Raw genomic sequence first — 19750 nt, forward strand, 5'->3', positions numbered from 1 at the left:
CCCAGCAAAAAACAGCAGAGATGGACCATCAGCAGGAGGGACCTGACACCAAAGTAGAGATACTGAAGACGAATCCGTAAGGACCTGAATGTGGGACTCAAATTACAAAGACAACACTAAAAACTAATCTCTTCCTCCTCAGCTGTGACGCCCATTATGCAAGAACAAGGACCTACTCAAATTCAGAGGGCAGATAACTAGAGAATGGATAAAGCAATATTTATTTACCCAGCCACAGCATGTGAGAGTCACTGATGCAGGAAGTTCCTGAGAAACTAAATTTGAAAGGGCTCCCAATAATTTGAGAGTCATGAGCATTTGTAGCTTTGAAAGACGAAATTAAAAATAAGTCATCTTAATTGCCATTCTTCAGCTCTAAAAATGAACATCTGAGCACTACAGCTACTACTATAGGTAAGATACCAGATTAACTGAATTTGTGTCTTAACCAGAGTGGCAGTTTCTATGTTTCTAAACTCAATTTTGTGCATTTCCTCCCATTTTGATAATAAAGTAGCCTTTTACTGCCAAAACTGCTTCATGCTTTTCTGTGTGGTGAATCACTCCTCCGCATACTGCAGAATGCATGCAATATTTCCAGGGTTTATTACTGTTCAAGGTCTCAAATACACTCCTCAGTTTTATTGAGCCAATTAAGGAAAAAACAAATTGTGTGCTGACATTTTGGAGCCCGCAATTGTGCTCCCGAAGCGTCTAGAGTTCTCATAAAAGCTCAGGACAAGGAATATTAGGTTCGGGTCTGGCACAGGAAAAGTTACCCTGTTTTCTCCCAGACTGAGAAACATCAGAGAAGTCACGCAAGTCTGGAAGAGGAGATCGCTGCTTCAACCCAGAGTTTAACACAGAATATAGCTTTCCACCTCAGGAAAGCATTTTGTTCACATCTCTCTGATGTTACTTTGTGAGCAATTTGTTCCCAGCTTGAAAAAAAACAACCTAGCGAATTCTTCAGAAACGCAACAAAGAGTTGTAAAATGCTTTCAAAGGAGCCACAAATCCACCAGGCCAGAGCAGGGTGTCTCAGATCTGGCAGGCGAGGCTGGAGGAACAGGTTGAGCAGGAAGGATTCAGCTTTGCCCTTCCTCCCCATGTCACCCCTTTGAAAACCAGGAATGAGCTGATTTACCTATCCAAACCTCAGGCACTGCTATCAAGTCCCTCTTCAGTCCACATATACAAACGTGTGCATGCACCCCCCCCTTACCTTATTTAGCCATTTCAGCCCCGGTATCGTGTTAGAGTTGATTTGCTCTTCCAGCCAGGGGCGCATCCGCATCCTTTCGACAGGCATTGTCACCCACCCAGGAAGGAGCTGCAGGGAACAAGGGACAAGGTTATTGTTTTCCAGGCAGCTCCCCCATCTCTGCACAGTACAGACTTATTAAAGCTTTGCAGGCATCAATTACAAATATAACAGTGACTTTAGAACTGTGTAGGAGCCTACCCTAAGAGCAAATAATTACACTTCCTGAAAAGACCTCTTTTTGGCCCACGTACCTGCATTTACACATTTTGCCAAGAAAAAAATATAACCAGAAAAATTCACATGCAGGAGGCATAGCACTGTACTAGCTAAAATGATGCACCTTCTAATAAGAGTGCTTTCAAATGGCTGCTTCTGTCCCATAAACTTGACTAAATTATGAAAAATACATTTTACATCACAACAATTTATCAGATCACTCTGGTTCTGGCTGAGTAGTTTGACCTTCTCCCTCTAGCTTTCTCTGATCAACCCAGCCATGGATTTTTTAGCTGCTATTTTACATTTCGATACTGCTTAGGAAGGAAGTGAGTGATTTACATCCCTCCCAGCTGCACCATGCCATACTGTATTGTTACGACTCAAACTGGCTTCTTTTTTCTCTCTCTCTCACACTCACACACACGTGACCCTGATGCCACTTCCCTGTTCAGAGCTGTAAATTATTGACATAAAGAGTCCAAAGTCTTGAACTCGAGGCAGAAAATTTTAAAAAGATTAACCTATCACAGGCACTGCTCTGGAAGCACCAACCAGCACTAGATGCAGATTAAAGCATTGTATTAAACTCCTATTAAGCAGCCTGCAACCCATCATTTCCATGTTCAAGTACTTGCATTTAGGCTTCTTCTCCTCTCCCTCTCTGCACCAGGCTCAGCTCCTTCCTCTCTGCTTTGTTCTTCACATCTGTGTTCTCTGCATCATTGTTAACTTCTCTGCTCCACAATTCTTGTCACCTTTGATCTTAAAAAAAAAAAGAGAAAGAAAAAAATGAGCAGGCCACATATTTGAAAGCACACAGCAATGACACAAATGTAAATGGGTTTGTTCTTGCTTCCTATGGGAGTATAGGCATCAGACAGACTAACAATTAGGCAGTACCAAGCCCACACCCAGCACAAGAGGAAGAAAAACGTTCAAAGTTTCCTCTCATTGCTCTGAGGACATGCATTTCCTGAAATGAATAAGGAATTAAAACCTGAGTGCAACAATAAGGCTCTTTGATGTGTTCAGAGAATTTACCAGTAGTCATGCTCACACTAATCTCTTAAGAAACACACTGGTATTTTATTTACTACTGTGTGCAGCTGGTCACTCACACTTCAGTTGCAGCCTTTTCCAGTGACTACGAATTTCTAAAATACCACAGAAAACGCTTGCAACTGCTCAGGTCCCCTTCAGGTTCATGTCAGACATGAAAAAATAGCCACCCCTAGAACCCAAGAGTGGCCGAGCCCCTGCGCATACTCTCTCTCTGTGCAAGAGGGAAGCTGTTTTCTGGACGAGGATGACACGGCTGTAGCTTTTTCAGCCCCCAGGATGGTGGCAAGCAGCCGGCTGCATCGCTGCAGACCCCCCCCACTTGGCACCAACAATTCCCATCCAGGCTGGAGAGTGTGTATGACAGATCTGTATCATCTTCCCCACTACACACTGGGTCAAAGGTGAAACATGCAACCGGCAATGTACTAAAAACACAAGCAAATTTCAGTTTGTCTGTCAAGGAAGAAACAAGTAGATGTAATCATCATGTTAGATGCATTTCTTTGTAAGACTTCTTTAAGTATCTGTGTGCTTGGAGACAATTCCTGGGAACACTCTGCATCATCTTCAGCATTCAATAAATGAGCGCTCCCATTCAGCAGTGGGACTCGTCTTCTGGGTAATGAGCCCCTAAGACAAATTTCAAGCCCATCTGAATGAAAAAATCAGTCAGAAGGCAGAAAAGTCATCCTGAGGGCAGCAGCAATGAATCCCACTTAGGACAGGCAACGCAGAAGAGACAGAAGCTGCCTTTGTGCAAAAGCAACACATTTCAGGAGAGGAGAAAGCTGCCAACATCGCTACTACAAGGAAGCTGGTCTTGCTCAAAACAGCACGGTTGAGCCAGTTGCCTCCTCCCTCCCACGTCCCCGGGGGCTTCCTCAGCTGCGCCCCTGCAGATGTTGCAATGCTCATCTCCTTTCTGGCACCCTGGGACTTCTCTGGGATTAGCACCTGCAGCTGTCAGCACACACCTTCACATCCATCACCCACAGCAAGCCAAATTAATCTGCGGTAATAAGAAAAGAGGTTTGGCTTGTGAGGAGGGAGGAGAGGCTGCCAAGATCTGTTTATCTGAAAGTAAAACCAAACCCAGGTAAAAATAACCCCCAATGATGTCCAGCTGGAGGGAACAGTGGGCATTTTCTGGGAAAACAATTTCACAGAGGGGCAAGCACAAGATGCTTCTGCTCATCAAAACACATCCTGTGCTCCTCTGAGAGCACATGCAGCAGAAAATAAAGCCTGACTTCTTCAGAAGACACTTCCAGGCCCTTCTGCCGCAGGACAGCACTGACCACAGCGGTGCTAAAAGGTAGTGGGTTTTTTGGCAGTTGCATGTCAACAACATCCTTGTGATGAAAATACTGAGTCAACTCTACTGAGCAGTTGTCTGTGGGAAACTAAGGTGCCACATCTCTCCTCCAGAGCTGTCAAATGCACAATTAATTTGTACAAAAAGAAATATCAACTTCTGCAGTGCCTTAAAAGTAGCCTCTGTCTGTCCCTAAGCCTCTGTCTGTTCATGGGTGCACTTGGGAGTCTTATTTTGATGGCTCCAGGTGGGAGAACCTGAAGTCCATCCATCAGTGAGTAGCAGGATAATCACCTTCTGCCATTAAGAGTTGTGGAAGTTTGTAAAGATCTTTGAAATTCTCCAAAATAGGCAGCAAAGGCACGTAAAGTTTCAGGGTCCATTGCCTAACATCCAGCCAGCTTCACACGCCATCAGAATACATTAAATATAAAGGAAACCTACAAAGCCAGAAACTAAGGTGAGCCATACAAAACAGCAGGCAGGCCAAGTTCCTTTGCTCCAGTCTCTCTCCAGTGATTACCCAGCAGAAAGGAAAAAGCAGAAACAGTCAATCCTTGTGAGGAGAACATTTAATCTGAAGCAGGCTGTAAAACCGGGAGCGCCTATGCCCCTATCACTCATTCCTGGTCAGTGTTAACATTGCACTTCCCCTGCACACTTACACGTAGAAGAAGTTACATGCAGGTGTCTACATTTTTTGTATCAGGATAAGTGGACTCCTATCAGTATTTTCAGGGCTGCCAAGGCATCCAGTTCCCATCAGCTTCACCACCGTCGTGAGCTCCTGAGCCACAGGCACCTATCGGCTGCCTCAAGCAAACCTCTCCAGAAGCCTGGTTACCTTTTACGGCCTGAACCTTCATACGCAGGTTAACTGGCAGAAAAATGGTTTAATGCCAATCTTGGGTCACTTGGCACCACCTGCCTCTGCCCCGGAGAGACCATGGCCAGAGAGGGTCAGGCTGGCAGGTGACAGGAGCCAAGCTGGCTGGACCTGCAGGGGGAAGGGGCAGCTCCAGCTCCACCACTGGCAAAGGAGCACCTCTCACTCCATCACCTCCACCCTTTGGTCCAATCCCAATTTCATCACACGCTAAGGCTGTTCTCTGCATAGGCAGCTTTGTGAACAAGGTGAGGGAACTTAGCAGGCTTACTAGCAACACCTCTTCCCGTAAGGCTTTTTTTTGCCTGTTTGAACTCGGATCATGGTTCTTATCCTGCTCAAAGACACACATGACAGTGCAACCCAGAGGGGAGGGCACTCTGACATGGGAGCAGGGACTAGCACCTGAGGACAGAGAGAAACCCCTTTATCCAAAACCACTAATGAAGCTCCTGTGTTTTTAAACCACAGCTTCAAACTTGGGACTCTACTGAACCCCAGTATCTCTTTGAGGAGAGCAAGGGAAAATGCTCTCCTAGAGACTCATGTTGGAGTGAAACTTTCCAGCACTACATTGAAAATAACTGTCTGGTTTTTCTTCTGGTTTAGCACTGTCCCATGGAGGGGGAAGGGAAGAGTAATGGCTGAGAAATACAGTCAACTGCTAATGCAGATGGGACCCAAGAAGCAGTTTTCTGCCCTACAAGAAAGGAGGAGCTCCTTTCTTGTAAAAAAAAAAAGAGGTTCCATGCAAACATGAGGAAAAACTTTTTTACTGTGAGGGTTACAGAGCACTGGAACAGGCTGCCCAGAGAGGTTGTGGAGTCTCCTTCTCTGGACACATTCAAGGCCAACCTGGATGCGTTCCTGTGTGACCTGGTCTAGGTGATCCTGCTCTGGCAGGGGGGTTGGACTGGATGATCTTTCAAGGTCCCTTCCAACTCCTGAGATTCTGTGATTCTGTGATTTTAGACACGGAAGCAGGGCTACGTGCCAGAAATTCATTTTACAAACACTTACCATTCTTAACAAGGCAGCCAGTCCTCAAGAGCCACAATTTTTATCCGTACCTTCTACAAATGATTTAAGGCTGGTAGCTTTGTGAATATAATTTCCCTTTTTTGCTTGACCACAAAGGGGGGGGAAGTAGTCAGGGGCGGCTGCCTCTTCAGTGGTGGGAGCTTAAATGCATCAATGGACATTAAGGCTTCAATAAAATTACTCCCAAAGAGGCATCAAGTGTAGGAGAGAGACACTAACCCCAACTCAATTCAACAGCACTTGCATGGAAGGGGAGGCCACCAGGAGCCTGTGAGGAGCTAAGCCACATGCAAGAAGCATGGCTTACAGATGTGGTGATGTCACAGTTCATGGAGGGATTATTTTGAGCTTTTTCAAAGGTTTATTTACTGTACTATTCATGCCGCTCCTGCAGCCAGTTCAGCCTTTTTTTTGCAACTAGATACCACAAAAACATGGAGGAGGCTACCCCCCGACAAGCTATAAACTGTCCTAATCCTGCAGACGTGACTCAGAGGAAGAAGGCTGCAGAGGGCAGACAGCACAGGATCTGCTGAAGCCGAGCCAGCATAACCCAGTCAGGAACACAGAGATGGGGAGAAGGCCAGTCCATAAAGCTGCTCCTGCTGCCACACAGCGCACTTGAAAATGAGCTTTCTACACAGGAATCACACCAGCAGCGTGGCGTGAAACATGCAAGCCAACTTTCTGTGACAGACACAGCTGAAAGAAGAGTCACAGTGGCGTAAAAAAGGGAAGCATGGGTATGAAAATCTTTTTAGTAGTCACACAAAGGGCATTGAGCAGGTAGCTCTATACCACTTCGCAAGACCTATTTTTCTAAGATTCTTTATGAAAGACTCTTCAGAAGGAAATCCACAGCACTTATTTATTTTTAAAGAGCTATTAGAAAAAAATATTAGTTCTTCTGAAGAGCTATTAATCTTCAAAGAGACATTGGAAAAGATGTGATGGTTGCAATCTATATATACATATAAATATTTTCACTCCATAATGTTCAAGAGCTTGTTTGTAGTCCTTCCTACCCTCTGCTAAAACATTCTAGTAAGTCTGACTTCTGTCTTTTCCCTGACAGAGATATCACTCTTGCCATGCAGAAAGTGTAACCTTTGAGAATGACGAGCTCTTCACTAGAATTACTGCAGCTGTAGACAGAAAGTGAAAGCACCAGCATGGCAGGCGTTAAATCTGAGCAGTACAAGATGTTCTCTTCCCTTCAGTTTCACTCCTTTTGACAGCATCTAGATAACTGAAAGGGCACAAAGGTTATCCCAAAAACACAAGATACTTTATGCCTAGGGATATTTAAAAAAATATATTTCTATGGAAGTAAAGAAAAAAAATCTGAAAAAGCAATTATTTTTTCCCCATCATGAAGCACCCAGTTAGAAGACTGCTAGTATATGGAAATGTTATTAATGGCTGTGAGAAGGTACGGTGAGATAAGATACTTCGAGGTGCATTTGTGAAGTAGGTCACAGTCTTTCTCCAGAGCTGTGAAAAAACATCTGTTCCCCAGAGGACTTGTGCAGAATACTGCATGGTATCTGCTTCTCTTTTCTCTGCAAATAGAGAACTGACAATATTTTTTTTAAGTTATCTGGTACTTGTGCTTTGCCGATAAACTTTTTAAGTATTCCCTTTGTTTGCTAGTGCTGCTGCAGTTCAGAAAAGCATCAACCATCCTGTGTGACCAAACAGATATGCCGAAATGAGACCATATGCTAATTTTAGGATTCAGAGAACTGGGTTCTGTATTTGTTCCTGTGCCAAGACTGTTCCAGGATACAAGGAAACATGATCTTATTTTAAGGGGCAGTACTTGGAGCAAAATTCTGTCCCTTGGGTCACAGCTCGGACTCTGCCTTCATATAGGATTTTGCATACAGGAGCACTTTTTTCAACTATTCTGCTGTGGATGCCCCTTTCAAAGTTACGTACACATTTAACCATACGTACTATGAGCAAAGCCCTGCTTGGAAGTCAAGTTCATCAGAGGAACTGAGGCTTTTCCTGGGTGAGAAAACCTGCTAGCCTCACCTGCTGAGAAACACTTCAGAAATGTGAGATTGACACTGAGACATAGACAACTGAGCTGCACTTCACACAGCTGCTGCAATTTCAGACACCTGAAATCCCCCTCCCCGCAGCCAGCAGGGAGACAGACCTCTGCCCAGTGTATATCCCATCTGCCATGAGGAGAAGGAGAATCTTACCATTCATGCTGCAGATGCAGAATTAGCATGCCTTCTTTATGATAACTCCAAATTATGCAAATATCCATATATGTTTTGGAACCAACAGCAAAACACGCAATTAAAGTAGCATTAGTAAAGGAGAAGTGGGCATTGCCGTTCTCAGAAGTGCAAGGGTTAAGGGTTCAAAATAAAATCCTGAAGCTCTTGGTGCTGAAAACAAGATACAAAGTAAGAGAACATCTAAAACCCTATAAGAGAATTTCTGGATTCGTGGACAGTTAGGCAGCAAAACCTACCTCATCTGGTCTTCTAATTGCAGGTAATGGTGCCTCTTCTGTTCCCTAAGAATAGTCTGTCAATGATGCCCTGTTGAACAGGGAGGGATGGGGAAAACATCCCCTCCGCTGGCAGATTTGCTTATCACTGAGCACCCCTTGCCTTGTGTTCCACAGATCCAGCTCCTGTGTTGGCTATAACTCTTGATCCACACTGTAGCAATGGCAGTATTTTTCCTGCTCTTTCCTAACACTTTGGTGGCAGCAGCAAAGATGCAGTGAGCATGCTATATCCTTCCTGTCCACCACCAAGAAAAACAACTCACCGTGGGCAGGAAAGGTGGTATCTCATTTGCTCAGGTGCCTGCAGGAAGGAGCAAACTCCATCAAAGCGGGCTGGAAAGCCAAGAACTGGAGAGCAGGCAAGGGTGGGATGGTGCAGGTCCTGTGCAGACTGGTGTAAGACATGGCCTGGCCATTAGGACGAACCTGCACAGGCAACCAACGAGCAGTATTTCCCTTGCTACTCTACATTCCCAAACCAAACATGGCAGGGCTATAACAGCAGCATGCCTGGGAAGGGGAAAGCTCTGTGGAGTGGTGAAACACCTGGGAACCCAAGCTACTGTGAGATGGAGCCAAGTTTCCCAAACCCCTGCTCGGTAGGGGCCACATTGAGCCCACCTTGCACTGTATGGAGGTGCAAGGTAGATGGAGGAGGAGGGAAGCATTCAGCACGTCCTCCTCTCGTGCTGCTGTGCCCAAGAAAGACACACAAAGGTAAAAGGAAGAAAAGTCCATGCATTCTCAAGGGACAAGGAGCGAAAACCACCTCAAATCAACCCAACATTCCCTGAAAAAAAACCCAAACAAGCAAAGAAAGAAAAACTTAAATAAAACAAAGGCAGCAAATACCTCAAGCATCTATTGAAATCAGCATTACAGACTGCATGACAGACATGTCCAGGAAAATGTACAATGGGAACTCATACTGTATACAGAGCCCTGTATCACTTCTGTTCCACCCAAAGGGTGTTAACATGCCCTGGCTGGGATTCAGACATTACACATCAAAACAGACTCTTTCTTTTGGTTTTCATGCAAAGCTTATTGTCCTTCAGCAGCAAAGACATGAGTTGTTATTTTGCAATGATCTCAGGCCTCATTAAAGATAGCCTTCACACTTGCAGACTAGAAGTACACTGAATAAAAGCCATCTTATTTTAATACAACAGAACCAGAAGGGTGTTTTTTTGCTTCTGCACTCTTAGCCATAATGAAACAATGCATCAACCTCTCAACACCTACAACAAAATTTCCTTGCCCTGGCTCCTATGTTGAACATTACCACTTGAACACCACCATGCCTGTGGCTGGGCCCATCCACTTCTCTGGCATCGCAGTGACTTGCATCCGCTGGGAACTTGGCTTCTAACAAAGAGATTGTTAAAGATCATCTCTGCAGCATCCCTACCACCACAATCATCTGCACACACGTGAATGCCTGCACGTTGGTGACAAGACAAAATGATTGTTTTACTTTCAGCTTTAAAGGAATACTTTGTTTCCTGGAGGTTTCTTTCGTTTGTTTCCCACGTCTTGCCTGGAGTGAAGATGGAGATGCCAGATTTGGTGGCATCAGGATGACAATGTAAGTGATAGTCAATAGCATGTGATTACAGAAAAGTCTTCCCCTGACACCTTCTCCATGAGTCTCAATTGCAGCCATAAATTTTACCTGATTTACTTCCATCTTAAGCTTTGTTTTAAGTCTGATGGTTGCTCAAGACTTGTCTTCAGTACCTGGGATATCTAACTATTTTTTTCAGTAGTAGAGCTGTACTTCACTCAGACAAGTTTGGGAAGGGCTTGTTTACAACAAGAAAATTGCTGGAATGGTTGTCAGGGAATGATTAATTGTGTTGGGGAGCAGTTATCTCCCAGTAAATCAATTATCCCCCAATAAATCAATTTTATTCCAGAATTAAGTGCTCACACACGACTCCACTCCTGAATACCCACACATAATAGCCGCTATCCACAGAAGCCAACTCCTGCACATTCTTGAAAGCTGTCAAGAAAGGTCAGCATTTGACACCTGATTTGTAAAGAATTTTCCAGCCTAGTGAAAGCTAGAAGGCTTTTAAGGCTCAAATACCAAGAATAACTTTTTTTTATCATACTGATGCAACTAAGCAGCATTTTTTTAAGTCTCTCCATGGTCCTGTTAGACCAACGCACTCTTATGTGCTCTGTGACTAGGTTTACAGGACATCTCTAAAACTTTTACCAAGCACAACATTTTTCCTATGTGGCCCTCTGAAAGCAGTGAAAAAACACACATACAAATATCTGCAAGATCAGGATATTAAATTGCAAAAATGCTTTTCAAAGCCTGTGCAGACTTCATCGCTGTGTCTTGCCCAGCATTTTTCTGCCTAAGTACAGGGTCAGTGCTTTATAGGCTGCTATATATAAGAAAAGCAGCCATCATAAACCAGAACTTCTTAATCTTTGTGCTCCCACAGTGGTGGCTTGTGAGGCTCAGGCAGGATTGCACAGAAGACAATGACAATTTAGAGGCACTCAGAGAGGCAGAAAAATTATTCCAGACAGCTAACACTGAGAAATGTGTTCAAGGAAGAGTTTTCACATTCACCGGCCATGACCTGCACCTGATGTAATCCACCTTGCTCGGACTGGGCTTGTTTCTCACAGCTACCTTTGTTTGTATAACACACTGTTCTGCAACACACAGCAAAAACTATTTGCACACTACACTAAAGTGCGATTTAATATTTGCTTAAAGCTTTCGTTTTATTGTCTGGGCAAGGGCAGTTTCTGTCACTGAAGTTAATAGCTAACCCACACCTACGCTGTTGCTACCCGAACTTCTAATTACTAGTGCAACACCCAGAACCGAGACCAAAAGACATAAACTACCTCTGCTTAACCTCCCAGTGAGCACCAAAACCAGCCCTTTCAAGAAAGCAGTTTTGCCTTTACTTGCAAGAGAAGGCATTAAAGAAAAGTATATTCTATTCTGGATTTATAAAAAACCACTTTCCCGCTTACGTAGACGTTTGCTTTACAGAGAGACCATTGCAGGCACAGACTTGGGGGCTGGAATCCACTGAATCATCCACACTGCGAGCTGGAAACATGTCTGTCACATGCACTTATTTACGGTTACCAAAATAGCACCGTGAAAGAAGCAGATGTGTTGAGCACAAAAAATAAATTGAATTAGTTACTACAGAGATACTGCTTGAGACTGGAGAATTTAAGAGAAATGTCTTTCTTTTGTGCATACACTTTAAAGGCTTGCACTTCAAGAGTGCTACGTATTAAATGCTTAATTCTCATACTTGTTGAAATGGTATGATGTAATTCTCCTTTTAATAAAAATGCTACTCTTTCCACTGCCACAGGATATACAGGAACTTCTTAACCCATTCCCATGTTGAGATATGAATAGCAAATAGGATTGGTTACAAAATGTGCACTTAATTTGAAGTTTTTGTGTTGACCACAGACCAACAGCAAAGAGACAGCCTCAATTTCTCATCTACAGCAGCTATTTCTATCTTGGTATTTTCCTAAAATACTACTGAGCTAGAGTGAGACCACGGAACTCGTCTTCATTTCCCATCTAAGCTGGATAAATATTATTAAACTAAACAAAGCTAGTCTTCATCAGCTTCCCTCACCAATCTCAAATCTCCAAAACAGTTTCAGCGTCCAAAGAACCTAGTTCTGATATGCTTGAACGCCATGTTTGCAAATGGGTGAGAATCAGACCTCTGGAACTGAAGTCTTTCATTTCAATTGAGTATAGCTTCAGCAGTGATTGTCCATGCTTCTCCTCAACACCAAACCAACATTTTGGTCAATACAGCCCAGGAGCACACGTCTCTATGTATGAGAAGGATATTCATTTGAGATTCTACAGCCACCCAGTGTTTGGCCATCTTCTGACTTGATTTACCAGCTAGTTCTCAAGGTTAAAAAGGACTTTCCAGCTGCTGACTGATCTGTGGAAATGGAGTGAAACCACTCACAGTCATTTCATGTCATCAGTAAAGCTGACATGAGACAATCTTTTGGTTTCTCTTGATCTGACCCAGATCTAAGTGGACAATCCCAATGGTGGAGGTAGCAAAAAAAGGCCCACTACATATTTTATATCTGATCCTATTAGCGATTCACATCTCAAAATGAATACATTTCAAGCGCACCTACCAGCAGAACGACTTGCTTTCACCACACTGGATGTCATCACTTCCACTATACTTTCTGCACACATTGTCACAGCATTTCAAAACGTTACTTCTGTGACTGAAGACGACGCCACTTCCCGTACTGCAAGGCCACCGCCCAGACCACCGGGTGGGAAAAGTGGTCTTCTGATAAACCAAGAAGAGCAACTCCTACTCCCTGTGTAGTCTGCTAAAGAAGTACTGCCATGCAGAAGTCAAATTTACCAGCTGATTAAATAAATAACAAAACTGAAATAATTTTTCAAGTCCACCTCTCGTGCTTCATTGCTGTGTTTATTCTTTCATTTTTGCCAGCTGGGAAATGAAAACCAATGGAGTCGGTTTCACTTTTGTTTCTATTTGGTTTCAGTTTTATCCTTAAGTTTTGCTTTCAGCTTTTTCATGTAACATTGTTGGGATTTCAGATCCTGCAGGAAAGTTCTCAGTAATTTAAAAACGTTAGTCTCCTATTCCACTATTTTTTTTACTGTGGAATTTCTTTTGTTTAAGATAAACTTTATAAGATGCTGTCAAAATTTTGGAGCATGTCTGGGGGTTAAGGGTGATTGATTTTGATTTTACAACTTTATATTCCACATCCACAATAGTTTAGTATTTTCCACTGGATTCACCTCTCAGTTGCATATAAAACACATTCACACAATTCAATGAAACACCTTAAAAGAACAGCCTGTGCACCAAAAGCCAAAAGCCCACATCATGCACCAAATGCATCTTATATATAGGCATGAAATGGAGATAAAGACCTAAACTTATTGGTACTTGAACGTATTAAAGAATTAAGGGATTATCTTGCTTAGATAAAGCTGTAAGAGGTTTGCCTGTAACGCTATCAAGCAACGTCCAATACCAATTGCAATATTACAGTACAGACTTAGTCTTTTGTGCACTCATCAAGCCCATTAAGTCACATTTATCCCTTCGTGCACACCAAAAAGCAGAACTTAACCACACTTTCAGACTTTCTAAAAACAAACGGTAAGCAATACTTCCTTCTTTTGTGCTGTATCGATATTAAGCATATAAGTCTTTAAATTAAAAACTACTTACAATAATTTTACAACAAAAGGGAAATGGTTACACAACACCCACTGTCACCTGCAGTTCAAACTAAAGGACAAATGTAAATACTTTTGATTTTGCCACAGCCTAACTCCATTTCTAACACCAGACATGCTGTGGGCTACAAACCAAACCTGTAAAGATTAGCTGAAAAACTATCAAACCATAATCTGCCCTACTCTTTAAGGGGCAAGAACATGGAAATCATTACTTCCAAGCTTATATTGAAAGCTAGCAACCTATAAAACAACAATCACATGTTAAAATAATTTAAATTTAGAATTTAGTTCTGTACCTTGGGTGAAACAACATGTCACACACAGGCAGATATGCTCCTGGATGCCTGTGTCCAAGCTGCAGCAAGACAAAACGTCTGCCTTGTACTAAAGACTGCTGTACATTTGTCGCAGTCTGCCCTCAGGCAAACACAGGGCTCAGAAGATTTCCAGCATACATAAAGCCGGACTTGCAGAATACTACATATTAAGAAACCAAACATTTCTTTAATGCTTACCACTTCTTTCTTTCCTCCCTAGCTCATACAAAAAAACCCCAGTAATTTTTCATCAACTTCCAAGAAACTGAAATCATATCTGACACTAACTGAAAGAGCAAGTTTTGAAACTGTTTTACAGTCTATCAGTAAGAAATGTGTGCTGTACAATGTATTAATGATGCTATATACAAAACATTCAATTTTATATTTTTATATATCTGTAGATATGTATGTGTCCATATACATATATATATGCATGCACACATTAAACTCAACTGTTAAGACGCGTTTCCTTTCACTAACTGTTAATAACTGTTAATTGTGGATACCAGTTTTCCTTACTGGCTATTTTAATCTTAACACAAGAGTTCGCACATAGTCAATATAAGGAAGAACCTGCATACAGTTCCAACAAAACTTCTAAAAAAACCCAATGGGAAATTAATTACAGAATTCTTTTTTCCATAATGTTATTCATACATGAGGAATAGGCAACTTAATAAACTTGTTCCTCTCATTCACTGTACCCAGAATCTTTTTGACTTGCTTGTCTGTTGTTTTGCTTTTTGCACTTGTCATTTCAAAGGACAAACCAGAAAATGTTTTACACTGATTGCAATTTATAGCAGCATAAGCTATAATAAAACTTCTGCAAACACTACCTTATGGTTTATGCCCTCAATATCACAATCATTGTTGGTCTTTGAAGAATCAAGTTTCAAAGGGGCAATCTTTACAAACAAGTCACAGAGATAAGAGTAACACGTGATCAGTTTTACTTCTTTACCTACAAATGGACCATGACTTTCAATGTAAGGTCCACAAAACAGAAGTTGAGGTACTAATCATGCAAACACCAGAGGGATTTTGCTGGGGTACCACTCCCATGAAGTGTTAAATGCATACAGGATGCACTTAACCTGACTGTAACTTATGTCAGGTTAATAAGTCCAAGTGTAACAAGCACAGATTAAACAGGATCACCATAAAAACATTTTTTGCTGGAAGTTTCGCAAGATCTTATGCCATGAGATTTATACAACAAAAGGCAATACACGGTCTTGCTTCTCTATATTACCTGCAAATGGACCATGGCTTATGCTTCTCAGTGGAGAAGGTTTCTATTTGTTTTCAGCAACAATTCTTGATCAGCCAGTAACTGCAGTAATCCTTTGTGGGCAGTCAGTGCCCAAAATTTGATACTGAAGTGTTCTTACTGCTAAGTTGCACAGCAAGTTTCTCTCCCACAGACCATCTAATCACTCTGGAACCTACGGAAACTCCTGGCATAGAAGCAGCGGCCATGAGCACCACGATTTATGTAATGCAGGATAAACACCTCCTGTTGTTTTAGTTTATCTTATCAGTACTATTATCTATTCATTTTTATTCATTTCACTAATGATTTTAAAGAACACCCCCACACTCTCTTCAGTCACTTCTTTTCCAATCTACTTACTCTTTCACAAAAGCTTTTTCATACCCTTGGTCTTTGATGCCCTTCTCTGTAGCTTCATCAACTTTCACTACATCCTTTTTGAGATGAGGGAATAAAAATTGTTAACAGTATTCAGGAGACGGGAGCAACATGGACTTATAGTGGCATGATGGTGTTCTCTATTTCTTTTTCACACTCCTTCCGAACCTGCCCTCTCCTTTCTTATACACTTCTGGGCATAGAGCTTATTTTTTCATAGGATTATCTGTGTTGTATGACCTTTTCCTGAGGAAAAAGTCAGTTCAAACTTCATCCTTGTGTACAGAAAGTTAAGACTGCATTCCCTTCCATGTGCATTACACTTACATTGGTCTGTACTGAATTTCATTTCCAAACTTACGTCTGGACTTTCAATATGAGATCCCGCTGCAGGCCTTGCAGTTCAGCATTTGGGATTTTACTGCTCTGAATAGTTAATACAACCAGCAAACCTGTCACATCACCATCTGTCCCTTTCTCCATCTGCTGAATGGCACAGACCCTGAGCAGACTCTGGAGGGGAACAACCAGCAACCTCCTTTCATCTGTGATTTTGTGACCAAACTGATCATGACCCCACAACCCAGAGCACTCTGATCCTGCTTTGAAACTGGCCCTGCTTTAAGAAGGACTGTATCAACCATACCTCACCAACCGCTCAGCAGTGCCTTTAGAGAGCTCCAGAAGACTCCAGAAGACTCGTGATGCACAACTCCTCCTCAACACAAGTCAGGCCTAGTCTTTGTCAACGTATCACATTTACATCCATGTTCACTAATTCCATTCACCAATCCCTGGCAAACAAACAAACATAAATTACTACCATGGAGTTCTTGGTCTCCCCAGAAACCTTCTGTTCCTGGAGCACCAAGGCAGGGCTACACAGCAAGTTACACACAACAGGTAATGTACTGGCAATTTAATATTTTAAGTTCTTTCAAAACTCTTCAACAAGTATGACCTCCTGCCATCTACTTCATCCTTCCCAACAGTTCATTCTGCTATCCTCTCTTACACTCTTCAGTTTGGGAGAAATCCCCCAGTGTGCTCACTCCTTAAAAAAAAGAAAAATTGTCCTGCAAGGGAATCTCCTTAAACTCCTTCTCAGTGAAGCAAGGCTCAAAGAATTTTGTTTCACTCTTCTGCTATGACTTTATCTTCCTCGAGCACTCCTTCTACACACGGATCACTTACCAGAAGGCTTCCTGCTTTTGATGTGTATCAAAGAGGATTTACTGATTGTTTTCATGACTTTAGCAACTTGTTTCAAGATTTTTTGGCATAGCTTACTGAGTTTAACACAGATTTTATGTTCTTTTCCACCCTTCCCATTTGGAGGCAAAGCTTTAACTTTTTGAAAGATGTCTTTTTACTTCTACTGAGCATCTCTACTTTGTGTGTCAGCCTGCTCTGCTTTTTTGGTATTTCTGACAGATGCCATGCAATAGCTTTGAGCCTTCACTACAGTGTCTTTGAAGAATTACAGGCCACCTGCAAGTATTTTACACTTTTGGCTGCCTCTCACCATTTTATTCTTTTTTTTCTCCTTGCTTTTTGAAGATTTACGTTGGAAAATTAAACACTGCCACAGCAACCTTTAGCTTCACTGCTCCTGAAGCAACATTGAGTCTAAGTACACTATCACAGAATCACAGAACGTTAGGGATTGGAAGGGACCTCAAAAGATCAAATGATCCCTGTCACATCATAGCTGGCTGGTTTTTTTAACAGAAAATTCTGAACTTAATTCTTGCTGGCCAGGACCTTGTCCAGAGTTGCTACCCACAGAGTACCCTTACAAGCTACACCTAGGAAGCAGGTTTTTTGGCATCAAAAAAGTTAGTCCCTGGGCAAATCTCATGTTGGAGCATGACACGATCTACCTGGGGGCAACTGAAGCCTCCGTTATCATTGTAGTTCCTACTTTTGTAGTTTCTCTACTCTCCCTTAATATGTGACAGTCGTTGTCCACATCTTGGTTGGGGTGACAGTCATACAGCTCTAATCTCTGCTCTTCCTATATAGGCCTAGAACATCAATTCATGAGATCCTGTGTTACTTCCCAAACTAGTTATTTCCTCTTTAACAAAAAGTATTCCACTTCATGCACATGCAAGTCACTTTGTCCTCTCTATGCCATCTGTAGCCTCTCTCTACAATAGCTGAACTCCCACAAAGTTTCTGATATTCCAAATACTGTATCATTGAGACACTTTAATACCGATTTTAATACCATGGGGATGATGCTCCCCTTCAAGAGAGCATATGTGATGGCAGACTTTATGGTGTTCACCTATCAGCTTTTTCCCACTGTTTCTTTTTTTAACTTGTATTAATATATACATAGCATATATAAATAAACATGTTTTAATTTAAGGCATACATAGCCTGGCTGCAAATTTATTTACATAAAGCCCACTCTTCTAATGTGGACTCTTTCTATTCTAAAAACATTTGCATTACCTCTTGAATCTTAGCTCCTTTTTTTCTGCATCATTTTCTCAACTGTGCATGAAGACTCTGCTGCTCTCTCTAACTCCATCTGGTCCCAAATACCAAAGACATCCATGCAATGGAGACTGGGGTCTTTAACCCTCCTTCCCAACACCCTGTGTGTTACTTCTTAGACCTCTTAGCTACCCCTTTCCATGTAATGTGGCCTGTGATGAACAGCTCTTCTCAGGAGACTGACTCAACATCTTTTGAAATCTGTCACTTTTCTGGTCAGCAAGTAACCAGGTGGCACCGCAAAGATACCTGTCAAATATAGCAGCTGACCGCTCTAAGCACCTCTGCCAACCGGCTGCGCAAGGAGCCGGTGCTCTCAGACCTTCCACCACCATTTACCAGTGAAAAGGAATTGCCGCACACAAGGGGCACGTGAATTAATTCCCCTGTGGGATGTTACCAATGCCGAAGGACCAGAGAAGGACAGTGGTGTCTCAGAAGGGGCTGGTGGCATGGAAAGATTGTGATTCAGACAGAAACTATCTGCCTCACAGATCAATTCTGCTACTTCTATAATTATGTCACCATTTCCATATCAGGGTGAATTTAAATGCCGCTGCTTCACTCAGCTCTCTTTATATGGTACTAACGCAGGCATTTTGCAAAGGTTATTATATGCAAACCCATTAAGACTTAAATAAAATAATGATACACTTAAACATGCTGTATTTCATATCCAGAAACTGAGGTTGTAGTTTATGACTGCTCCTATGTTCAAGAGACTGCTGTCTGCAAGATCTTAGCACAGTAAGTCAGCCTGTAAATTATAACCATATACTAACCAGGAGTAAAGCTCTGCACTCTGAAATTCCTTCATCTGAGCTTGGTGTCTAAATAAGCAAGCCTCAAATAATCTGCTGTTTAGGTGTTCACACTAATAAAACTGAGAATTAAAAAACCTAAATATCTCTGGGAACCTGAGCTGAGGGATCCAAGTCTCCAAATGCTTGCAATTTTGACCCCAAACATTGCAAGATGCTTGGAATTTGACCCTCTGCACTACACACAAACAAACAAAACCCCTGGTCATAAATTTCCTCCAGGCGGAGATGTCCAGGGCTTGGCCCTCCACTTGCTGGCATGGAGCAGGGCAGCGCTCCACAAACTGACACGCAATGAATCGTGACACAACACTGCTGCCTGTACACACAAGAAAAGGTGCTACTCCTACAGAAAACAGAACAGAGTGGGGTTCAAGGCTGCTAACGGTTCAAATCACACACTGGCTAACTGGCTTCCTTCAGATTATATTTGGGGAGGGGAAATGCTTTCTAGAGGTCTGTTTACTTTAAGATACAGATACAGAGGCGGAAGGGCCTGCTGCACAGGAACGAGGAAGCACCACCGCCCTGTGCAGCACTCCACAGGACTTCCTCCTTCCGCTGGTCCCACAGAACCCACCCGCGGCGGGCCAACGGTCTCCTCAGCCCCCGCTCATCTTGTCGCGACGACCCCTCCTCTTCCTCCCTCCGCACCGCCGTTGCCGTCTCCTCACAGGGTCAAGCCCCCCTCCTGGAAGCCTCAGCCGCCATCGGCGGGAGACCCTTAACCCGACGAAGACGGGGAGAGGCGGAGGCTGCGGCGGGCGAGGGGCGAAGGCCCCGCCCCACGCTTGTGTAATGGACCGGCCGCCGCGCGGGGCGGGGCCTCCCCTCCGCCCGCCC

At 42.9% G+C, this 19750-nt stretch overlaps 1 protein-coding gene across 1 annotated transcript in view; it reads right to left on the reverse strand.

Moving 5' to 3' along the window:
- The window catches only part of IRF2 (interferon regulatory factor 2), a 23605-nt gene extending 21354 nt beyond the window's left edge, over window positions 1-2251 (reverse strand). The window contains exons 1-2 of the mRNA XM_010192964.1: window positions 2122-2251; window positions 1226-1333 (exon numbers count right to left, since the gene is read on the reverse strand). Coding sequence (XP_010191266.1) covers window positions 1226-1312 — 87 coding nt within the window. The 5' untranslated portion in view covers window positions 1313-1333; window positions 2122-2251. The remainder of the gene's footprint in view (window positions 1-1225; window positions 1334-2121) is intronic.
- Between the last annotated feature and the right edge of the window lie 17499 nt (window positions 2252-19750).

The sequence above is a fragment of the Mesitornis unicolor genome, unplaced genomic scaffold (genome assembly GCF_000695765.1).
Source record: "Mesitornis unicolor isolate BGI_N332 unplaced genomic scaffold, ASM69576v1 scaffold28929, whole genome shotgun sequence".
Taxonomy (NCBI): Eukaryota; Metazoa; Chordata; class Aves; order Mesitornithiformes; family Mesitornithidae; genus Mesitornis; species Mesitornis unicolor.